Source organism: Scyliorhinus canicula, chromosome 16, assembly GCF_902713615.1.
Source record: "Scyliorhinus canicula chromosome 16, sScyCan1.1, whole genome shotgun sequence".
In the NCBI taxonomy this organism is placed as follows: domain Eukaryota; kingdom Metazoa; phylum Chordata; class Chondrichthyes; order Carcharhiniformes; family Scyliorhinidae; genus Scyliorhinus; species Scyliorhinus canicula.
Genome location: NC_052161.1, coordinates 93078669 through 93103574, shown reverse-complemented (window position 1 = coordinate 93103574; position 24906 = coordinate 93078669). Strand labels below are relative to the sequence as shown.

Below are 24906 nucleotides of genomic sequence, written 5' to 3'. Positions count from 1 at the left end.
GCCCAACTGCACATGCGCGGGTTAGCACGGCACAGACTGGAGCGGTTCAGCCGTGCTGACCCTCTATGGGGGCCAGAATAGGTCGTACCCGGACCCTATTCGCGCCGTCGTAAAACGCGCGCGTTCACGACGGCGCGAACACGTGGCCTCCTTGTCGGAGAATTGCCCCGTTATGTCAGAGGTCCTGGGAAGGAGGATGACTCCAAGTCTAGAATTGGCAATATTTGGGGTATGGAAAGATCCGGGGCTCAGGGGAGATGGAGGCCGTGTTCTGGCCTTCTCCTCCCTGGTGGCCCGGAGACGGATTTTGCTGGGATGGAGAGACTCGGAACCTCCAAAGTCAGGAGTGTGGGTTAGTAACATTGCACGGTTTCTCAGGCTAGAAAAGATTAAGTTCACCTTGAGAGGATCAATTCAGGGGTTCGCCCAGGGGTGACAACAGTTCATCGACTTCTTCAAGGAAAATTGAAAGTCAGCAGTAAGGGGTCGCCGGGGGGGGGGGGGGGGGGGGGGGGGGGATGGGAGGCATGGTAGTGTAAGACAAGGACAGGGAACTTTGTACAAGGGTAATTAGGAAATAGGGCGGGGGTAGTAGGGGATGTTGTTTTATAGGTTTTTTGCGTGCGTCGGCTCGCGTGGTTGTTTAAGGAATGTTAAAGTGTTAAACTGTAAACTGTGAAAATTATAAATGCTTCAAGAAAATATTTTCTAAAAATAAATAAATATCCTGCTATCTTTTGAAGAGAAAATGCCCAGGATCTCTGCCAGAATGGCAGGGCACAAGGCATATTCGATTGGAGCCAATTCGCCTGTGTTCCAAGAGTGTGATTGGCACTAGCCTCTTCAGAATGTTTTTGGCTTCAATTTGATGGCATGTACTGTAAGGAAATATCTGCATTTAGTTCAATGACAGTGAAGAAAAGCAGAACTATCAACTTAACTAATTACACTTCACAAATCATAGCAATCGCAGCCCATATCACCATCTGTCCATTGACAATATGTTTGACAACAATTCTTCAAACATTACTGGGAAAATTCATTCCTCTGTTAGATGAATTAGGTTTAGATTATATGATAATGGTTTCACTTAGTACATCTTGATGTTTGATGTTTTCTAACACTTTAATGCCCTATGTGTTCAACTGTGTCAAGTTACGGTAGAAATTAACGGGTAAAAAGTATTAGAATGTCAGAGTAACATGACTGGATAAGGTCTTTCTCATGCTCCAATTGCACATTGTTCGCTTTCTATTTATTGGTGAATGTGGGTTGTGAGTGGAACTTAAACAGTTTGGGGGAATTTTAACTCCCAGAAGCAGACAGGTTGGGTCAGGTAGGATAAAACATTCAAAATCTGGATCCTGACCCCAACTCAGCTTCAAACTGCCCTCTGTTAGTTTTAGCGGGAAACCGGTTCATCAGCTCCGGAGGCATCAAGCCCCATTTGAAATTTCTGCTAGCACAAGCGAGCACGGTCAGATTGAGGAAGTGAGCGGCTTTCCACTTACCTGCTGGAAGCAGTGGGCCTCCCGGGACAGCCCTACAATCGAACAGTCCATCCCTGACCTGTTCGACCTTTCTCTGAACTAACCCCAACTCCCCACAAACAAATGTTTCCCAAACCTGCTTCATCCACACCGCAGCCTGCAGCAGAACCCCAACTTCCAGGTCTCCGACGCTCCATCAACTTCTCCCTCGGCCCTTTCCAAAGGCCAGAGGATAATCTAGGGTGACAGGAGGCCCAATGTGCGCTCGCACCAGGACATTCCTGGCCAGGTACAGGATGGTGTTCAATATTAGTTTCCCTTTAGCCACTAAATTGGCCATTTTGCTGAGTCTACATGAGAGATTCTGAACACATGAGATGATTGGAGAGACCAGTGACACACCTGCTGGAATATCCTGACTGATCATTTCCTAGGCAACCGCACCCCCAACACCCACTCTCCCACAGCATCCTGGGAAAGGGAAACCAGGATAAAAATATATGGTGAATAAAATAAATAATACTTGTGACATTTTCTCTCTGCGTCCAGCCACTCCAGGTGATCAAAACCAACCCAAGAGTAATGTGGACCGAGTTACCACACGCTGGCATGGTAGTACAGTGGTTAGCACTGCTGCCTCACAGCTCCAGGGACCCAGGTTCAATTCCAGCCTGGGGTGACTGCCTGTGTAGAGTTTCCACATTCTCCCCATGTGTCATGTAAGAGTACCTTTAAGAAATAGAGCAGCTCATATTACTGAAGTGATATCAGAGGGTAGGGGTAGTAAGCTCACTTCTTACTTTTAGTTTGAGTTTGAGAGAGCAGCTGAAAAGTGCCTGGCTAGTTTGCTGAGAGCTGCATGAAGAAAAAGAGCTTGGGCGTGTCTGTGTTTGCAGTGAGCTGGATCTGCTGTGATCTCTGCCATGAAAGACTATCTCTGAATCATTTGGGTGACTTAATCTAATAATAGTAATGTCTTTAACCTGATGTGTTTCTGTTTAAAGGTGTTAAGTCTTTTGGAGGTTTGAAGGAACATTTTGAGGGATTATTTAGTGTTGTATTATTTTTGGGGTTATCTTTGAAGTAAGGGGTGGTAAGTGATCCAATGTTTATTTAAAAAGGTTAAGTTGAATTCATGGAATAAACAGTGTTTTGTGTTTAAAAACCCACGTGCCCATAATTGTAATACCACACCTGGAGACCAAGCCGTGTGTTTCAAAAGCAACAATACATTAAAGGGAGAGGTTGGTTGAACTCCATGATACATTTTGGGTTTCTGAAAACGCCGCTCCCATAATACCATGTCTGCATGGGTTTCCTCCGGGTCTTGTGGTTTCCTGCCCAAAGATGTGCAGGTTAGGTGAATTGGCTATGATCAATTGACCCTTGGTGTCCAAAAGGTCAGTTTAGTTGGGTTAACTGGGTTAAGGGGATAGGGTGGGAGCCTGACCCTAGGTAGGGGACCCTTTCAGAGGGTTGGTGCAGACTCGATGGGCCGAATAGCCTCCCTGTAGTGATTCTACATTACTTTTACATGATGCAACCTTTGCCCTCACCCAGCTCACTCACTAAGGTACATAGAGAATAGACTGTACCAGTCACTTCCCAGATATTCTCTGCTCTCTGGGAAATAAAAACACCCAACATCCAGCCCATACCTACTCTTGCATAGTTTAAACTCGTCTCTGGCCTACTCTACCTTTTAAACTGGAATAACCTATTAATGCACATGTTATCCAGCCCTCTCAGTATTATATCAACCTCCAGTGGGTTAGCTGTAAGTCTTCACTGCTCCACAGTAAATAGACCCATATATCTGAGGATCTGAAACTCTTTAAACTAATGAGGACAATAGGCTGTAATAGACAAGAGATTAGGGACAATATTACATTGCAATAGACGAGAGATCAGAAGTAGCGTTAGACAGTAATGGATGAGAAAATAGTGAAGTTGTTACTGGGAGAGATTAGAGAGAGAGAGAGAGTTACACTGTCGATTAGTGAGACAGGGCTCTGGGGATTGATGGAGGCAGGCAGTGAGGTTCATCACAAACTCTGATTAAATAAACTGTGGGGTTATAAAAGCCTGAGTCTGTGTTAAGTCTAATGTTTTATCTCTGTACACCTAACGTAAACGGTGACAAGAACAGCCAGAGGCTGGACTACGAGCTGAAAGGTAACTTTAGTTCATTGGCTTTCCTTTTTTTTTACACAGAAACCTTGATGGATTCAACAACAGCAACAGCTGAGTTGGGGTGGACAGCGCACCCTCCCTCTGGAGTAAGTATCCTCTCTGCATTCAATATCTTGCGGTGATGAAGGGCAACATTTAAAATATGTGGGACGGTTTATAGATTTCAGAAGAGATTGAAGGGAGAGGCTGTTTGACAGACAGAAACAACAGACAATGGGGAGTAACTCTCAGCCAGGTATGCAAGAGGCTGGTACAATATTCAGCTTCTCACAATCTGAATATTACGCACAATCTTCAAATGCTCACAGATATCCTCATTGCGCGAACTGTATGTGCCATTTCCCACAGAAAGGGAGGTTGAGTGTGGTACAGATAGTGGTGGATGGGGTGCGGGAGAGAGGGGTGGCAGTGGGAGAGAGGGTAGAAGAAAGGCTGGGTCAGTGGGGGGAAGGAATGGGAGGGGTAGGGTGACGAGGGAGGGGAGTAGGAGGGAGATGAGAAGGGAAAATTGGGAGCTTGGGTGGGGAGGAAAGCAGGAGGGGAATGGGAAGAGAGGGATTCAGGACCTGAGCTGCAGATTGTAAATGTTTATTAGTCAGCCATACCTCAGCTTTGTCAGCTCTTCACCCTGTGCTGTACTTTAACAAATCTACTGGAACAAGATGTGAGAAAGTAAAAATTACTCAGTGCATTTACATATATTGAAAGCTCAAGCCCTCTCATAATATTTGTAATGCTATTTTCACGCTGCTTTTAAAACTTGTGTTTTGGTGTAATTATAATCTAAATAACTCAGAACAAGAAATGTTTCCTTCATGGAACCTCTTAACTGTGTATAGGGGGAGATGGTGGCATTGTGGTATTGTGACTGAACTAGTAATCAAGAAACCCAGGGTAATGCTTTGGGTTCGAATCCCACCACGGCAGATGATGAACTTTGAATTAAAGAAAATCTGTATTAAAAGTCTAATGATGACCATGAAACTATTGTTGATTGTTGTAAAAACTAATATGGTTCACCACCTGATCCTTATCTGGTCTAGCCTACATGTGACTCCAGACACACAGCAATGCAGTTAACTCTTGAAATTCCCTCGGTTCAAGCATACTTCGGTATGGGCTATAAATTCTGGCCCAGCCAGTGGCACCCACATCCCATGAGTAAAAAGGGAAAGGTACTTTTCTTATAAAAGCAAAATGCTGCAGATGCTGAAATTCTGAAATAAAATCTGGGCATTTTCAGGCAGCACCTGTGGAGAGAGGAACTGAGCCCCTTCCCCGACTGGCCCAAGGGATGGCCGGAGTGAAGGCTGCAAAATTCTGGCCAACATTTCAACTCAATGGCCTTGCATTGTTTACCCTTCTTGTTTTTTTTAAAATAATTTTTATTCAAGTTTTTTTAATAACAATAACAAATTTTCTCCCCGCAATTTAAAACAAACAAGGCGTGTTTCCACACCAACACAAGAAATGAACTCTCCCCCCAAAATAAATAATAACAAATAGCAATACAAGAAAGAAGAAAATAACATAACAACCCACCGCCGCAAAAACAAACCCCCCCCACCACCCCCCCCCCCCCCCCCCCCCGGTTGCTGCTGAGACCGACCACTCTCTACCCCTTCGCCAGGAAATCGAGAAAGGGCTGCCACCGCCGAAAGAACCCCTGTACCGACCCCCTCAGGGCAAACCTCAACCTCTCCAACTTGATGAACCCAGCCATGTCGTTGACCCAGGTCTCCGAACTCGGGGGCCGTGTATCCCTCCACAGTAACAGAATCCTGCGCCGGGCTACTAGAGACGTAAAGGCCAGAATGCTGGCCTCTCTCGCCTCCTGCACTCCCGGCTCCGAAGCTACCCCAAAGATCGCGAGCCCCCAGCCCGGCCTGACCCTAGACCCAACCACTTCCGACAAAATCCCTGCCACCCCCTTCCAAAACCCCTCCAGAGCCGGACATGCCCAAAACATATGGGTGTGGTTTGCCGGGCCTCCCGAACACCTCCCACACTGGTCTTCCCCTCCGAAAAACCGGCTCATCCTTGCCCCCGTCATGTGAGCCCTGTGCAGCACCTTCAGCTGAATTAGGCTGAGCCGTGCGCAAGAGGAGGAAGAATTCACCCTCTCCAGGGCGTCCGACCACGTCCCATCCTCAATCTCTTCCCCTAGCTCTTCCTCCCATTTCGCTTTGAGTTCATCTACTGAGGCCTCCTCCTGCAGCAGTTGGTAGATAGCCGAGATCTTCCCTTCCCCGACCCACGTCCACGAAAGCACCCTGTCCTGCACCCCCCTTGGCGGCAGCCGCGGAAACTCCTCCACCTGCCTCTTAACAAAGTCCCTGACCTGCATATACCTAAACGTGTTCCCAGGGGGGAGGTTCCACTTCCCCACCAGCTCCTCCAGAGTCGCAAACTTCCCATCCAAGAAGAGGTCCCCAAACTGCCTGATGCCTGCCCTGTGCCAACTCCCAAATCCCCCACCCATTCTCCCCGGCGCAAAACGGTGATTGCCTCGTATCGGGGCCCAAACTGAGGCCTTCACTTCCCCCCTATGCCGCCTCCACTGTCCCCAGATTTTGAGGGACGCAACCACCACCGGACGCGTGGAGTACTTTGCCGGGGGGAGTGGAAGTGGGGCCATCACCAAAGCCTTCAGACTATTACCCGCACAGGACGCTACCTCCAGTCTCTTTCATATGTCACCCTCCCCTTTCATCACCCACCTGCGAATCATCACCACATTCACGGACCAATAATATCCACACAGGTTGGGCAGCGCCAGGCCCTCTACCTCTCTTCTTTGCTCCAAAAATGCCCTCCTTACTCTCGGGGCCTTCCGCGTCCACACAAACCCCAGAATCGACTTATTCACCCTTCTGAAAAAAGCCTTCGGGATCAATATGGGGAGGCACTGGAAAAGAAACAAAAACCTCGGGAGCACCGTCATTTTAACTGACTGGACCCTGCCCGCCAACGAGAGCGGCAGCACATCCCACCTCATGAACTCCTCCTCCATCTGCCCCACCAGCCGCGAAAAGCTAAGCCTATGCATAGCCCCCCAGGTCCTAGCCACGTGGACCCCAAGATACCTGAAGCTCCTCTCAGCCCTGCTCAACAGGAGTTTCCCTATCTCCCTCTCCTGACCCCCCGGGTGCAGGACAAACAGCTCGCTTTTCCCCACATTGAGCTTATATCCCGAAAAGTCCCCAAACTCCTCAAGTAACCTCAGCACCTCTGGCTCCCCTCAGCCGGGTCTGCGACATACGGCAGCAGATCATCTGCATACAGCGACAACCGGTGCTCCTACCCCCTCCCCCCCACCCCCGCACAATCCCCCTCCAACTCTTCGAGTCCCTCAGCGCCATGGCCAGGGGCTCAATTGCTAACGCGAAGAGCAGGGGAGACAAGGGGCACCACCGCCTCGTCCCCCGGGAAAGCCGAAAGTCCTCTGACCTCCTCCCATTCGTCACCACACTCGCCACCGGGGAGCTGTACAGCAACCTCACCCAGCTAATGAACCCCTCACCAAACCCAAACCTCTGCAACACCTCCCACAGGTAACTCCACTCCACCCTATCAAACGCTTTCCCCGCATCCATGGACGCCACTATTTCTGACTCCCCAGCCATCATCATAACATTCAGGAGCCTCCGCACGTTGGCATTCAATTGTCTCCCCTTTACAAACCCCGTTTGGTCCTCATGAATCACCATCGGGACCACATCCTCCACCCTCCTGGACAGCACCTTTGCCAACAACTTGACATCTACATTAAGGAGCGAGATCGGCCTGTAAGACCCACACTGAAGGGGGTCCTTGTCCCGCTTCAGGAGCAAAGAGATAATCGCCCTGGACATCGTCGGGGGCAGAGCCCCCCCCCCCCCCACCTCCCTGGCCTCATTCAGGGTCCTCACCAGCAGCGGGCCCAGCAAATCTGAAAATTTCTTGTAAAATTCCACCGGGAACCCGTCAGGCCCCGGCGCTTTCCCAGTCTGCATGCTTCCCAACGCCTCCACCAGCTCCTCCAACTCATTTGAGGCCCCGAAACCCTCCACCCGCTCGTCCCCTACTCTTGGGAACACCAGCTTATCCAAAAAGCGGTCCATCCCGCCTGCTTCCCCGGGGGGGGGGGGGTACTGCCCGGTACAGCCCCTCATAAAAGGATCTGAACGCCCCATTGATGTCCTTTCCACCCTGCACTAAGTTCCCACCTGCATCCATGGCTCCCCCAATTTCTCTAGCTGCCTCCCGCTTCCGGAGCTGGTAAGCCAACATCCGACTTGCCTTCTCCCCGTACTCATACACCGCCCCCTGTGCCCTCCTCCACTGCGTCTCCGCCTTACGGGTGGTTAAAATGTCAAACTCCGCCTGGAGATTGCACCGCGTCCTCAGAAGCCCCTCCTCCAGGGTGTCTGCATATCTCCTATCCACCCTGACCATCTCCTCCACCAGCCTCTCCCTCTCGACCCTCTCCCCCCTCTCCCTGTGCGCCCGAATAGATATTAGCTCCCCTCTAACTACTGCCTTTAGCGCTTCCCAAACCATCCCAACCTGCACCTCCCCGTTGTCATTGGTTTCCAGATACCCCTCTATACCCCTACGAATCTGCCCGCACACTTCCTCCTCTGCCAAAAGCCCCACATTCAACCTCCACAGTGGGCGCTGATCCTTCCCCTCCCCCAGCTCCAGGTCCACCAAATGTGGAGCATGATCAGAAATGGCTATCGCCGAATACTCCGCCCCCACCACTCTCGGGATCAGCGCCTTGCTAAGCACGAAAAAGTCAATCCGGGAGTACGCCTTATGAACATGGGAGAAAAAGGAGAACTCCCTACCCCCCGGCTTCAAAAACCTCCAAGAGTCCACCCCTCTCATCTGATCCATGAACCCCCTCAGCACCGAGGCCGCTGCCGGCCTCCTGCCCGTCCTAGACTTCGAGCGATCCAGAGCCGGATCCAGCACCGTGGTAAAGTCCCCACCCAGAATCAATCCCCCTGTCTCCAGGTCCGGGATCAGGCGCAGCATACGCCGCATGAAGCCCGCATCATCCCAGTTGGGGGCATAAACATTAACCAAGACCACCCGCTCCCCCTGAAGTCTCCCACTCACCATCACATATCTACCTGCACTATCCGCCACTACTTTGGACGCGACGAACGACAGGCTCTTACCCACCAAAATTGCCACCCCACGGTTCTTTGCATCAAGCCCCGAGTGAAACACCTGTCCCACCCAACCTTTTCTTAGCCTCACCTGATCCGTAACCCTGAGGTGCGTCTCCTGGACCATAGCCACATCCGCTCCCAACCCCCTCAAGTGAGCCAAGACCCGGGATCGCTTCACTGGACCATTCAGCCCCCTCACGTTCCATGTGACCAACCGAACCCGAGGGGCCGTCCCCTTCCCTCTACGCCAATCAGCCATAACCCTTTCTCAACCCACCACGTGCCCAGGGAACCCCCCAAGCCCGCTCCCCACGGTGGCAAACTCCCCTCCCAACGCCCCCTTCACCATCCATTCCCTCACAGTCCCTGCAGCAGCAACCCGGCACCCCCCCCCCCCCACTCTCCTCCTCCCCCCCAAACACCCCCCCCCAAGCTAGGGCCCCCCCTAGCTGCGTTACCCCCAACATTATGCTTCCGTGAGTCAGCTGACTTCTGCTGACCCCGGCTACTCCCGCCATAACCACGACCCCCCCCCCCCTCCGGATGCAACACAGCCGTCAATCCCTCCCTCCCAGCGCCGGCCCCGCCCCCAATTCCCAATTCCTCCGGCGCGGGAAGAAAGCCCGCGCTTCCAACCCGAGCCCCGCCCCTCGACCCAACACACGGGAAAAAGACGGACACATGACCCATCGGGACCCCAAACTACTCCCCAACCCACCAGTGGAAAAAACAAAAAAAGCACCACAATAAATAACCAACAGCCCCAAAGAAACCCCGAAAGAACCCAAATAACGATAACTAAAATAGCGAAAACAAACAGGAAACAACCATCAGCAAATACAGCCAATATAGGCGAAAGGATAACTAAGAGGGCAAAGCCTCCAAACAAAGTATATTTCCCCCCAGCCCCCCAGTCCTCAGTCCGAATCCAAGTTCACAGCCTGGACAAAAGCCCAGGCCTCCTCCGGAGAGTCAAACTAGAGCTGGCGGTCCTTGTACGTGACCCAGAGGCGAGCCGGCTGTAGAAGGCCAAACTTCACCCCCTTCCTGTGGAGCACTCCCTTAGCTGGATTGAAGCCAGCTCTTCTCCTCGCCACCTCCGCGCTCCAGTCCTGAAAAGTCCGAACGTCCGTGTTCTCCCACCTGCTGCTCCTCTCCTTCTTCGCCCACTACAACACGCACTCCCGGTCAACCAAGCGGTGAAAACGGACCAGCACCACCCTGGGCGGGTTCGTTCGGCCTGTGCTTCCGCTGCAGCACTCGATGGGCGCCTTCCAGCTCCAGGGGACCACGAAACGACCCCGCACCCATCAGCGAGTTTAACTTTAGGACCACATAGGCCGCCAAATCCGAACCTTCCAGCCCCTCCGAGAGGCCCAAATCTGGCGGGAGCGGTTCTCCATCTCCTCCATCCTCGCCTGCCATTTCTTGTGCTGTGCCTCGTGCGACTCCACTTTCACTGCCAGGCTCAAAAGCTCATCCTAATTCTCCGAAGCCTTGTGCCACAGCTCCCGAATCTCCACGACCTGAACCGTCTGAGTCACCAACAGCTTGTCCAGCGAGGCCTTAAACGGCTCCTGAATCATAGAATCTACAGTGCAGAAGGAGGCCATTCAGCCCATCGAGTCTGCACCGGCTCTTGGAAAGAGCACCCTACCCAAGGTCAACAACTCCACCCTATCCCCATAACCCAGTAACCCCACCCAACACTAAGGGCAATTTTGGACACTAAGGGCAATTTATCATTGCCAATCCACCTAACCTGCACATCTTTGGACTGTGGGAGGAAACCAGAGCACCCGGAGGAGACCCACGCACACACGGGGAGGATGTGCAGACTCCGCACAGACAGTGATCCAAGCCGGAATCGAACCTGGGACCCTGGATCTGTGAAGCCATTGTGCTATCCACAATGCTACCGTGCTGCCCTTAAATCTCGGCTTTGAGCTCCTTGAAGGAGCGCTGAAGCAGCTCCTGCTGTTCCCGTGCCCACTGCTGCCACGCTGCTGCTGCTTCCCCGCCTGCCGCCATCTTGCTTTTTCTGCCTCTCGCCTTTCTCTGTGATAATACCGACTTCTGGACCGCTCCACTGCGAGTCCAGTCCATCCACCGGCCGCTGGGCACACTGGCTGTGTTTCCCCCAGGGGAAAAGTCGAAACAGCGCCGTTGGGTGCTCTTAAAGAGCCCGAAAGTCCAAAAAAAGCGGGAGCTGCCGAACGTGCGGCTTAGCTCTGCATTGCCGCCACCGGAAGTCACCGTTTACTCTTCTTGTTGACCGTTCCCTCCTGAATAATTTTCCTGCACTCTTTGAGATTCCAAAATAATTCTAATCCTTCCCTGTCAGAGATGTCTAGGACTGGACATGTTCACTCAGTGACCAATCTCTGGTCTTCGGGTCAGTGTCCACACTTACCATCGAAATGTCTCAATAACACTGCTCTCTGACACTGCCACAAAATACAGTCTCCCTCAGGATGAAAACAGCCCAATCCTGTTACTTTGAATTTGCATTCTGTCACTTTAAATATGGAAAGAAGTGCGGTCTCTATTTAGGATGAAAACCTAGGTGACTATCGGCCTAAATTACACAGCTGTGCAGCAATCCAAGAGTTCCCATGCCGGCTACTCACAAGTTGGTCTCTCTAATTTTTTTGTATGTGCACAGAAAATATTTAAAGGGGCCACAAACATTTAAAGAAATATTTAAAGGGGCCACACACATTTAAAGAAATTTTTCAACAACAAAGACAGAAAATGCTGGACAATCTCAGCAGGTCTGACAGCATCTGGGGAGAGAGAGGGAAGCTAACGTTTTGAGTCTGGATGACTCTTTGCCAAATAAATTGTTCACCTATCCCAGATAAGATGCCAGGTTATGTCGATGACAATACCACACTCACGTACTCTGGGTGTTGCAGTGTCACAGGCTCTGATTTTAACTCTGGTTGTCGAGGAGAGTTCCAAGCTCACTCACTGCTTCAGAAATGGGGCCTGGACTATTTGAACTCCTGAGCCTCGTGTAAATCCCCATGTCTGAGATATCGGGCAGTAAACGTCATCTTCTCTGGGCCCCATAAGGAAAGTCAAGCACTTCTTTCTTTAGCCTCTCCTCGCCACAGGTCCTTTCCCCACTTTGGTTACCTGTCCTAGCTAAAGCTGCTTCACCACCCAGGCCACCAGTTACAATTTCAGTTGGGGCCTGAGGATGTCACCAGGATCCAATGCTCACCTGTGAAGAAAGATTCTGCCAGTGGCAGGTGCCCAAGTAGCTGGACAATTTTAAACTGGATGCTGCATCACACACACAGATTAAGAGAATTAAAGGCACAAGTAACGTTTCCAAGTTTGAAACAGAACTCAAAGCCCAAACCCTAAAGGCAGGGGCAGTCTGCAAACATCTTCTTCAAAAATGTCTTCATCATGTGGGGCTCATCACATTGTCTCTGGTGGATGGTTATCCTGGTATAACTGCAGTCAGCTGCCACTGATGGGGATTGGGAAAATTAATGATTCATTTGCATTGGAAGTTCTGATGGATAAAGGAGACATCATTGGTTGTTTAAAACACAAGACAGCTGCTCTTTAGTCATTATTAATGACTCTGTAATAGAAACAGAAAATGCTGCAAGCACACATGGGTCAGTCAGCTTCTGCAAGGAGAATGGATTAGTTTTGAATGCAGATTTTTCTAGTGGTAAATTAGAAGGGTCAGTATCCGACGCCTTGGTTTATCTCTTCTCTCACCAGCTACTATCTGCCCCACAGTCTGCCCTTCTAGGTGGTGTTCTCCATCATGTGCAACATTTTATTTGTTGCTGTAAAGACTTCCCTCACAGTGAGGGAACCTCACACTTCCTTCCCCCTGTACTGCGAATATCACTTTAAAAATGTTACATATTCAAGAGTCACTGGCACATCCGTTTTGATTAATGCATGAATGCTGAGCCTTGGGGAGATCAGAAATGTTGACAGCCGATCTCTCTTTGAGCCAGATAAGTAAATAACTGTCTTCCAGAGACTCCTTCATGCCTGCACTTTATTTAAAGTTCCTTACCAATTACCGAGCTTTGCTGAATTTATACAGCCAGATAACAGTAATCTGCTATGACATGCACAGTTCTGTAAAATAGAACACAGATTAGAAAGCACAGAGCAGCAGGGATTGCTTGGCTTGAGAAATGATTCCCCACAGCCCTCCGCAGTCTTCATTAAATCGTAACGGCAATGTTTTCAAACTATAAATACATACTGTATTTTCATTAAACAATCCATTTCTGTGGTTAGCATTAGTCTTTACTGAGGTGTTTGCTGCTGTTGAGATTAGATTGAAATGTTGATCGCACCATTATATCTCTGTGACAAATCTTTGGTGACATCAGCTTTCATCCACACGTTGCCGCTTCCTGTTACGCAATAGGGAAAAGATGTGAACCGTTGGGAGACTCATCTCCAGAGAATATAGAACATTCAGTGCAGAAGGAGGCCATTCGGCCCATCGAGTCTGCACCGACCCACTTAAGCCCTCACTTCCACCCTATCCCCGTAACCCAATAACCCCTCCTAACCTCTTTGGTCACGAAGGGCAATTTATCATGGCCATTCCACCTAACCTGCACGTCTTTGGACTGTGGGAGGAAACCGGAGCACCCGGAGGAAACCCACGCAGACACGGGGAGAATGTGCAGACTCCGCACAGACAGTGACCCAGAAGTGAATCGAACCTGGGACCCTGGCACTGTGAAGCCACAGTGCTATCCACTTGTGCTGCCCTGAGTAGAGGCTAAATCATCAGGACCAGTAATGTTGACAGGAACTGAGACTTAATGGATGGTGTGGGGTTCGTGGAGGACGGAGTGGGGGTGGGCTGGGTGTGGGGGAGGTTGTGGGTTTTTGTTAGGCCAGCTAATCCATGCTTGGCCACAATCACAGGAACTGTTCAAATGACCCACCCAGTGCTGTGGGATTAATCTCAGATATAGTAAAAACCGAAAGGTCATCATCCCCTCACCCAACATATACCCCCACGCCCCATCCATGCCATTTCATGCCCACCACCCTTCCATAGCTCCTCGTGTCAAGGTGGGTGACATGCTAGTTCTACCACTGCCTAAGAAAGTACAGAATGTAGCAGCCAGTTGTGCTGACTGGAGCAGCTCCAGAATTCTCAGTCTGGCATAGAGTGGAGAAAGGGGACAGCAAACGCAGACTTCGTTGAAATGCAAAATCAGAGCCCCTTTATATGACGTGATCGAAATATTTCATGTCAAAACAAATCTCTTTTCACAGACCCATCATTAGACCTTTGTCCAGTTCTATTACACCCGATCGTTGTTTGTATTCAAATAATCATCGCATGCCCTCTTGACTCCCACAATTGAACCCGACTCCAGGAATCCTCCACCACTGCGAATTCCAGCAGGAATATCCCACCACTAGGAATTCCAGCTGGAATCTCCCAGCATTGGAATTCCAGCTGAAATCTCCCACCACTGGGAATTCCAGCAGGAATCTCCCACCACTGGGAATTCCAGCAGGAATCTCCCCCACTGGAATTCCAGAAGGAATCTCTCCCCACTGGAATTCCAGCAGGAATATCTCACCACTGGGAATTCCAGCAGGAATCTCCCACCACTGGGAATCTCTCCCCACTGGAATTCCAGCAGGAATATCTCACCACTGGGAATTCCAGCAGGAACCTCATACCCCTGAAAATTCTAGAAGGAATCTCCCCCCACTGGGAATTCCAGCAGGAATCTCCCACCACAGGGAATTCTAGCAGGATGTGCCCAAGGTACTGCAGTGATGTCAGACTTACTTCCTGCACCTTCAGAGAGTCTTTTACAACCTCCAAACTCTGAAATTGTAGGAAATGGGTTTCACATCACCTCCAGCTTGAGGCTGTAGGACCACAATTCCTTGACCATATAGTTTCAGTGGATTGAGGACTCCCAGGTCTTTCTTTTGTGACACCGTAACCTGCTTCTCCTCACCAAGGACATTGTAATAATTCCAGGAGAGGTGGAGTGAAACACCAAACTAGTTTATTTTAAACTGAAAATAAAACTGCTGCTGAGGCACATATAACAAAAGTCCCTGAATCAGCAACCCCTGTGGTCCGCGTGAGGTTTATCACATCTCTTCCCCCCTCAGATCCGAATCATCCCCCTCAATCTCACGGCAATGAGGTCTCTCTCAATGCTTGGCACAAGGCCTCGAGTCAGTGACAGGTGGAACCGGATCGGGGGGACGTGAAGTGGGATGGGGATTGTCGCTTCTTTGTTGAGCGCAAAGGGCCACAGACAGAGGCTCCTCTTTGGTGCTCCAATTGAAGATCAATCTCCTCAGTCTCCATTTTGGACTCCAAATCTTCATCCTCGAGGGGGAGGAGGGTGGGGGGAGGGGGAATGACTCCCGGACCTGCCATTGGCCCAGTCTCATTGCCGGAGGTAGTCACAATGGATGCCAAGTACGTTATTTCTCCTGAAATCGCTTCCGCTGGAGTGAGCTCTCTGCTTCTCAGGTGATCCAGGCGTTTCTACACGGCACTCCCTTGAACTTTGATTTTGTACGAAACTGGACAAATATTTCCTGGGATCGATTGGGAGCCATCTCCAAGGTGCCGCACATAGATGACATCTCCTGCTTTGAAGGTCCTTTCAGGGTCCTGATGTTGTAGTTCCTTTTGTCCTAGTCTCCTGTTTGGATTACACCTAACCGAGCCCCCCCCCCCCCCCCCCCCCCCCCCCACCACCACGAGGTTGGAAACAGCAGGCTGAGCCTGGTGCACAATCATCGTCCCGTTGACAATTCCACTGGTGCGACTTACATCATCGTGAGGGTTGCCAGGACAACGGGCTCGGTGACTGAATTGCACTGAGAGAAAGTGTGTGGTAGCCGAGGCGGGCAGATGCCGTAGATGGCAGCTGCAATGCACGCTGGAGGCGGCACCCCATGTGCAGGGGGCCGCTGCACACCCTGAACACCTGGCAACCCATCAGGCTGATGAGGGAGTGCGAAGGGGAGGCCAGCGATGGCTCAAAGTGTACAGACGTCGTTGGTCATTCCGTGAGCTGATGGAACACAAATAACACACAAGACTCCAGCAGAGAGACAGTGCAGCACCTGTGCCATGTCCTCACGTACTTGGCATCCCTTAGAGGAGAAGGGCACCAGCTCCCAGTGGCCGTGAAGGTCACCACAGCTCTCAACTTCTATTCCACCGGGCCATTCTAGGGATCGAGCAGGGACCTGTGTTGCAAATTTCAATCTTCCACCCACAGGTGCATGCAGGAAGTGACGGATGCTCCGGCTGCCTGGGCATCAGACTATATCATATTCGACCCAGACCAGGCCCACCAAGATACCAAGGCTGCAGGATTTTCCACCTGGGGGATAAAAGGAAAGCGGGATTATGCTCTTGAGTTGAATGAACAGCCTTGATCATAATGAATGGCGGAGCATTCTCGAAGTGCTGAATGGCCTCCTTCTGCTCCTATTTTCTACATTTCTATGCCTACCAACACGGTTCCGTAGCCTTGAATGTGATGGTGTTTCAGGTGCTCATATAAGTGTTTTTTTAAGGTTGTGAGATTTCCAACCTCCACTACCTTCCCAGGCAGTGCATTCCAGATTCTCACCATCCTCTGAGTGAATTTTGTTTTCTCAAATCCCCTCGGAATCTCCTGCCCCCTTCACTCTAAATTTATGCCCCCTTGTAGTTGGCACCTCAACCAAGGGGACCTGCTGCTTCCCATTTATCCTGTCCAAACCCCTCATAATCTTATACACCTCAGTCATATCCCCCCTCAGCCTTCTCTGCTCTAAAGAAAACAATCCAAGCCTATCCAGTCTCTCTTTATAGCTCAGATGCTCCAGCCCAGGCAACATCCAGGTGAAACTCCTCTGTACCTCCTCCAGTGCAATCACCTCCTTCCTTTAGTGATGTGACCAGAACTGCACACAGTACTCTAGCTATGGCCTAAACAATGTTCAGTACAGCTTCAACATAACCTCCTTGCTCTTATATTCTCCGCCACGACTGATAAAGGCAAGTATCCCATATGCCTTCTTAACTACTCTATTCACCTGCTCTGCTGCTTTCAGGGATCTGTGAACAAGTACCCCAAGATCTATCTGTTCCCCTGAGCTTCCCAGTGTCCTGCAATTCATTACATACTCCCTTGTCCTGTTTCTTCATCCAAAGTGCATCACCTCACACTTATCAGGGTTAAATGCCATCTCTCACTGATCTGCCTTTCTCACCAACCCATCTATATCTTTCTGTAACCTACAACCCTCTTCTTCACTGTTAAACACCCTCCTTGGTGCCATCTGCAAACTTATTTATCATTCTCCCAAGTTCTCATCTGTATCATTTATATATATATAACACACAATAAGGGACCCAGCCAGCATTGATGCCTGTGGTACGCCGCTGGACACCGGCATCCTGTTACTCAAACAGCCGTCTACCATCACCCTCTGTGTCCTATTACTGAGCCATCAGATCCATCTCGACAAGTTTCCTTAAACTCCATGCTTCAAACTTCTCAATCGATCCCCCATGTGGGACCTTGTCAAAGGCTTTGCTAAAATCCATATAAACTACATCAACTGCACTTCTTTCATCCACACACTCGTAACTTTATTAAAAAATTATATTAAATTTGTTAGGCATGAGATCCGTCTGGCAAAGCCATACTGATTTTCCCTAATGAACCCATGTCTTTCCAAGTGGAAAGGGGGACTCTGGATGGCCCGGCTCCCATCAGATGGAGACCGTGGGAGACAATGGTCTGTGGTCAGTGAGAGGGAAGGATCATTTTGTCTGACATGAAGAACTCACTTGATACATGTCACCTGGGTGAAGGGGCATTGGATCCTCACATCCATAAGGTTAAGGGATGGGGGGTTGTTGGGTTACGGGTATAGGGTGGATACGTGGGTTTGAGTAGGGCGATCATGGCTCAGCACAACATCGAGGGCTGAAGGGCCTGTTCTGTGCTGTACTGTTCTATGTTCTATCTCTGATGCTGGCCAACCTCGTTGTCGGTGACTGTTCTCCTTGGACAACCCCACGATTTCCAGGGCCCGTTCCTCATCGGGGGGTGAGGACTCAGATCTCTGGGATTCCTCCCTCTGTTTTGGCCCTTTCTCGCTTATTATGGGCTATCTTCTCCTGCGGGGACAAAGAGAGGGTATTGTGAGCTTGATGGGTCAGGGGGTCTATAGCAGGTGGCATGTGTGGGCACCACACCTGGAAATGAACGGGTTGTGCTCGTGGGTATCAGAGGATGCTGAGGAGCAAGCATGAAGATCAAAGAGGGGTTTGGGAATTTGAGGGGAGCAGGCAGAACCTACGTCAGGAGAAAGGTGGTATCCTACTCTTGTAGCTCATTAGAGGTCGTTCGTCTTCCTCCTCTGTTGATTGTGATCCTTCTGGCCATGCTGCCCACAATGATAGCCTCAACCACTGCCTCCCACGCCGTATTGCTGACCCTCCCGCTGGTCCTCCGACCCTCTCAGGGAACAGGGTGCCCCCCCCCCCCCCCCCCACCCCCCTCCCAGCCACTCTCATCCACAGCATCTCGCCCAATATTCCGGATTCCACTTTGCAGTCTGTAATTCAAAACTGCTATCATTCTGAACAACACAAATATGATGATACAGTTGGTCTGTGGTAAATAGCTGTGAATTATCACAAATTATTCTAGCAAATTTGTGACTAATGAAGCTGTGTCCTCATTTCACAGCCTGCCATCATGACTGAATTCTTTACACTGCTTGTGATGCTAATGAGTTTTGGTGTTGGTGTAGGGAGGGATTTTGCAGACTGGGTTAATGTTGAGAAAGGAACACAAATTGGATTCTTTCTTACCGAGCGCAGGAAGACAGCTGCATAGCTCACATCCCATTATTACTGTGTCCAATATCGGTATTTCTTCCAAAGCTAGCGTCACCTCACAAAGCGAATAATTGTCAGTGGTTGAGGTGAATGGACATGAGCCCAGTCAGCAACAACAGCAAAATCCAGTTGTACATAACCTTTAAAGTAATAAAATACCGAAGGTTTCTACACAGGAGCATGGTGAATGTCTTATGTCAAAATACACAAGGAGATATTAGTACAGACGGCCAAAATCTTGTCGATTTTAAGGAGTTTCTTAAAGGGGCAGCATGGTAGCACTGTGGTTAGCATTGTTGCTTCACAGCACCGGGGTCCCAGGTTCGAATCACGGCTTGGGTCACTGTCTGTGCGGAGTCTGCACGTTCTCCCCATGTCTGCATGGGTTTCCTCCGGGCGCTCCAGTTTCCTCCCACAAGTCCCGAAAGACGTGCTTGTTAGGTGATTGGACATTCTGAATTCTCCCTCCGTGTACCCGAACAGGCGCCGGAATGTGGAGACGAGGGGATTTTCACAGTAACTTCATTGCGGTGTTAATGTCAGCCTATGTCCGGTTTGGGGCACATTTAGCAGGGTGTTTCTCATCGGTTGCAGCATTGGGAAATATCCCGCTATTCAGCAGCATTTTTCCAACTCTTTTGGCCTTGGAGAGTGTCTCTTAGCCGAGCCCAGCAGGAAAGGCTCATTGCAGATCGGGGCACCGTTTTGGAATGCTGCCCCAATCCCCCTTCAGCCCCCTTTGTTCAAACTCCCTGCCTAACCTCAGGGAGGCACCCAAGAATATCTCCTCACCCCCCCTCTCCACCTGGTAAGGCCCCCCTGGGCCCGATCCCTGACAATGCCAACCTGCCACCTGGGCACCATCGCACTGCCACTGCCTGTCTGGCAATGCCACCCTGCCACTGCCCCTGCCAGTATGGCAATGCCACCCTGCCACTGCCCCTGCCAGTATGGCAATGCCACCCTGCCACTGCCACTGCCTGTCTGGCAATGCCACCCTGCCACTGCCCCTGCCAGTATGGCAATGCCACCCTGCCACTGCCTGTCTGGCAATGCCACCCTGCCACTGCCACTGCCAGTATGGCAATGCCACCCTGCCACTGCCCCTGCCAGTATGGCAATGCCACCCTGCCACTGCCCCTGCCAGTATGGCAATGCCACCCGGGCACCCAGGCAGTGCCTAATTGCTCATTTAAATATGCAGGTCTGGATCACGGCCATTCAGGGTAAAATCCTTATTGTGACATCTCACAAAACTCCACTAAATCCCCCTCAGCTTTTCGAGCATTGTAAATCTTGCAAGAGGGATTCAACGGCCTCGACCCTACACAAAGCCGGGCGCGCTATTAAATTGTGCCCATAGACAGCAGGGGTTCGGATTACCTCCAGTTTATAGAGGGTAGAACATTGGAAACTGGCCAAGATCACATTGGAATAGTCAAATCTAGGGATTCTGATTTGATTTATTATCACATGTACCGAAGTTGAGTGTAAAGTATTTTCTGCAGCCAAGGGAACGTACAGAGTACATACACAGTAGACAAAAGAATAATTGACAGAGTACTTTGACAAATGGTACATCAACTGCCACTGTCTGTGTGGAGTCTGCACATCCTCCCCGTGTGTGCGTGGGTTTTCTCCGGGTGCTCCGGTTTCCTCCCACAGTCCAAAGATGTGCAGGTTAGGTGGATTGGCCATGCTAAATTGCCCTTAGTGTCCAAAATTGCCCTTAGTGTTGGGTGGGGTTACTGGGTTATGGGGATAGGGTGGAGGTGTTGACCTTGGGTAGGGTGCTCTTTCCAAGAGCCGGTGCAGACTCGATGGGCTGAATGGCCTCCTTCTGCACTGTGAATTCTGTGTAAAAACAAACAGTGATTGGCTACAGTGTGGAACAAGGAGCCACAAAGCAAATACATGAGCAAGAGCAGCATAGGATGTCATGAATAGTGTTACTATAGGGAGCAGATAAGTTCGAGGGGGAGTCGTTGAGGAGTCTAGTAGCTGTGGGGAAGAAGCTGATCCTATGTCTGGATGTGCGGATCTTCAGACTTCCGTTGGCAGCACGGTAGCATAGTAGTTAGCTCTATGGATTCAAAGCACCAGGGTCCAAGGTTAGATTGCTGGCTTGGGTGACTGTCTGTGCGGAGTCTGCATGTTTTCCCCGTGTCTATGTGGGTTTCCTCCGGGTGCTTCGGTTTCCTCCCACAAGCCCCGAAAAATGTGCTGTTAGGTAATTTAGACATTCTGAATTCTCCCTCTGTGTACCCGAACAGGCACCGGAGTGTGGTGACTTGGGGCTTTTCGCCATAACTTCATTGCAGTGTAAATGCAAGCCTACTTGAGACAATAAAGATTATTATTATAATTATTATTATTGTTTGCTGCCTGATGGAAGGGTCTGGAAGATGGCAATGTCTGGGTGGGAGGGGTCTCTGATAATGCTGTCTGCCTTCCTGAGGCAGCGGGAGGTGTAGACAGAATCAATGTGGGGGTGGCAAGCCTGTGTGATGCGTTGGGCTGAGTTCACCACACTCTGCAGTTTCTTACGATCTTGTACCGATCAGTTGCCATACCAAGCTGTGATGCAGCCGGATAGGATGCTCTCTATCGCACATCTGTAGAGGTTTGTAAGAGTCGATGCAGACAAGCCGAATTTCTTCCGCAGGAAGTAGAGACATTATTGGGCTTTCTTGACTGTTGCATCAACGTGAGTGGACCAGGACAGACTGTTGTTGGTGGTGACCCCTATGAACTTAAAGCTATTGAACATCTCCACTTCGGAGCCATTGATGCAGATGGCGCGGGGGGGGGGGGGGGGGGGGGGGGGGGGGGGTTGGAGTTAAATCTTGCCACACAATTGTATGTGTATAGGGAGTACAGTAGAGGACTGACCACACATCCTTGCGGGGCCCGGGTGTTGAGGACTATTGTGGAGGAGGTGCTGTTACCTATCCTGACAGATTGCAGTCTGTTGGTGAGGAAGTCGAGGATCCAGCTGCATAGGGAAGGGTCAAGTCCAAGATTGCAGAGTTTGGTTATAAGCCTTGTCAGGGTAATGGTGTTGAAGGCGGAGCTGTAGTCGATGAACAGCAGTCTTACATAGGTGTCCTTGTGGTCGAGGTGTTCGAGTGTTGATTGTAGAGCCAGGGAGATAGCATCTGCTGTGGACTGGTTGCGATGATAAACTAAAACATGAACGGGGATGTCAACAACAGATGTGCTGAGGCCAAGGTAGAGCACGGCAATGTTTTGGAGGTGGGAATAGGCGGTCTCAGTGATGGCGCGGATAAGCAGTCAGAAACTGCGAACAATCTGGTTCAGCATCAGAGAGTTCCCAGGGAGAGGGATGGAGTGCATTGCTTGGGAATGGAATTCACAGCGGAGTCTGAAGACAGTGACTTTGGTCTTCCCAATATTAAGTTGGAGGGAATTGCGGTTCATCCAGAACTAGCTCCCAGACAAGCAATCTGATAATAGAGCATCAGTGGAAGAGTTGGTAGCGAGGCAGATCCTGGTGAAAGCTAATACTGTGCCTTCAGATGGTGTCACTAATGGCCAGTGTGTAGATGAGAAATGGGAGGGGGGAATGAAAGGTAGATGCCTGGAGAATGACAGATGTAATGATGTGAGAGTGTGAAGAGAAGACATTGCAAGTGGTAGTCCAATAAATTGGAGAAAATGGAAACAAGTGCAGACCCAGTCAGCTAGACCATACTGGCAAGGTGTTGGAGGAGGATTGTATGGTCAGGCATTGGGTAGGAACAGATCACAGACCTGTTGAGCAGAAACTACCTCTCCCAAAGTGTCGTGAATCTGTGGAATTTGCTACCCCAGAGTATGGTGGATGCTGGGACAGTGAGTAAATTTAAGGAGGAGTTAGACAGATTTTTAATCGGTAATGGGTTGAAGGGTCACAGAGAACAGGCAGGACGGTGGAGTTGAGGCCTGGATGAGATCAGCCATGATCGTATTGAATGGTGGAGCGGGCTCGAAAGGCAAAATTGCCTAATGCTGCTCCTAGTTCAGGTGTTTTAAGACAGCACTTATCTGGCTGATTTCACATTCCATCTCTTGGTCTGCAGCCCTCTAGGTAACAGCACCTCAAGCACAAATCTGGTGTTCATGATCAATAAAGGGATTTCTTGATTAATATGAAGGTCAGGGGTTACGGGGAGAAGGCAGGAGAAAGGGGATAAGGAACAATCAGCCATGATCGAATGGTGGAGCAAACACGATGGGCAAAATGGCCGAATTCTGCTTCTAAACCTTTTGAACTTATGAATAAACAGGGCGAGAAGGTTGATAAGGGATAGTTTAGCTTTGTGACTGTCACATATTTCACTGTGGGGTGTATGCTTCACAGCTGAAGGATCCAAGAGCAGTCGACACACTGTGTCACCCAGTCATTAGCTGACTGATTATTACTGAGTTATCATCAATTAAATCAGGTCACTCTCATTAAGTGAACAAAGCTTGACCACTTTAGTTGCAAGCTGACTTCTCACATTGCAGAAGCCCTTTCAAAACGTGAATAATTTAATAGATTAGCGGCACTGTGAAGTGAGGAGTGAGCATCTGGCTGTGAGAATCTGACACACTGTTCCAGCATGTTTAGTTAAATGTGGTAGGACAGGGATGTTCACACATTGTCAGCATGTTCCTGAAAGGCAATTCATGACTCCCTCATTGCTTACTGGATATATTGTAAATTGTCAGGTCAAATGTGATTGAATACCTTATTCTAAAATATAATTTTCAGCTCAGTGAAATGGTGATCAAACTCTTCCACAACAAGTGCTAAGTTTCCAACTACTGCACCCATTAGATGTATACCTGTATAACTGGGAAGTGTATACCTGTGTCCTGGGAAATGTATACCATATACCTGGGAAGTGTAAACCTGTATACCTGGGAAATGTATGCCTGTATACTTGGAAGTGTATACCTGTGTCCTGGGAAATGTATACCTGTATACCTGGGAAGTGTATACCTGTATACCTGGCAAATTTATACCTGTATACCTGGGAAATGTATACCTGAGAAATATATACCTGTGTACCTGGGACATGGTTACCTGGGAAATGCACACCTGCAAAATATATACCTGTATACCTGGGAAATGTATATTTGGGAAATGTATACCTGGGAAAACTATACCTGGGAAATGTATACCTGAGAAATATATACCTGTGTACCTGGGACATGTATACCTGAGAAATGTATACCTGAGAAATATATACCTGAATACCTGGGAAAAGTATACCTGAGAAACATATACCTTGGAAATGTATACCTGGGAAATGTATATTTGAAAAATATATACCTGTATACCTGGGAAATGTATACCCGAGAAACATATACCTGGGAAATGTATACCGGGAAACATATACCTGGGAAATGTACACCTGGGAGATGTATACGTGAGAAATGTATACATGGGAAATATATATCTGGGATTGTGCGCCTGGGAAATGTATACTGTATACCTGGGAAATGAACACCTGGGAAAAGTATACCTGGGAAATGCATACCTGCGAAATATATACCTGTATACCTGGGAAATGTATATTTGGGAAATGTATACCTGGGAAAATTATACCTGGGAAATGTGTACCTTATATACCTGAAAAATGCATATCTGGGAAATGTATATCTGTATGCCTGGGAAATATATACCTGTATACCTGAGAAATGTATATCTAGGAAATGTATACCTGGGAAACATATACCTGGGAAATGTATATCTGCATACCTGGGAAATGTATATCTGGGAAATGTATACCTGGGAAACATATACCTGGGAAATGTATATCTGCATACCTGGGAAATGTATACCTGGGAAACATATACCTGGAAAATGTATATCTGCATACCTGGGAAATGTATACCTGGAAAATGTATATCTGCATACCTGGGAAATGTATACCTGGGAAACATATACCTGGAAAATGTATATCTGCATACCTGGGAAATGTATACCTGCATACCTGCAAAATGTATACCTGTTTACCTGGGAAATGTATAAATGGGAAACATATATCTGGGAAATGTATACCTGGGAAATGTGTAGCTAGGGTCAAGGCACAATCAGGAATAGGCAACAAATGCTGGCCTTGGTAGACTGCCCACATCCCATCAACATTTTTTTAAAAACAGG

General features: G+C 49.4%; 1 protein-coding gene across 2 annotated transcripts in view; it reads left to right on the top strand.

Annotated features, from left to right (window-relative positions):
- LOC119979364 (ephrin type-B receptor 2) overlaps window positions 1–24906 on the top strand; it is a 715489-nt gene that overhangs the window by 325085 nt on the left and 365498 nt on the right. For both annotated transcript variants that reach the window (XM_038821482.1, XM_038821481.1), the window contains exon 2: window positions 3705–3769. In XM_038821482.1, coding sequence (XP_038677410.1) covers window positions 3705–3769 — 65 coding nt within the window. The remainder of the gene's footprint in view (window positions 1–3704; window positions 3770–24906) is intronic.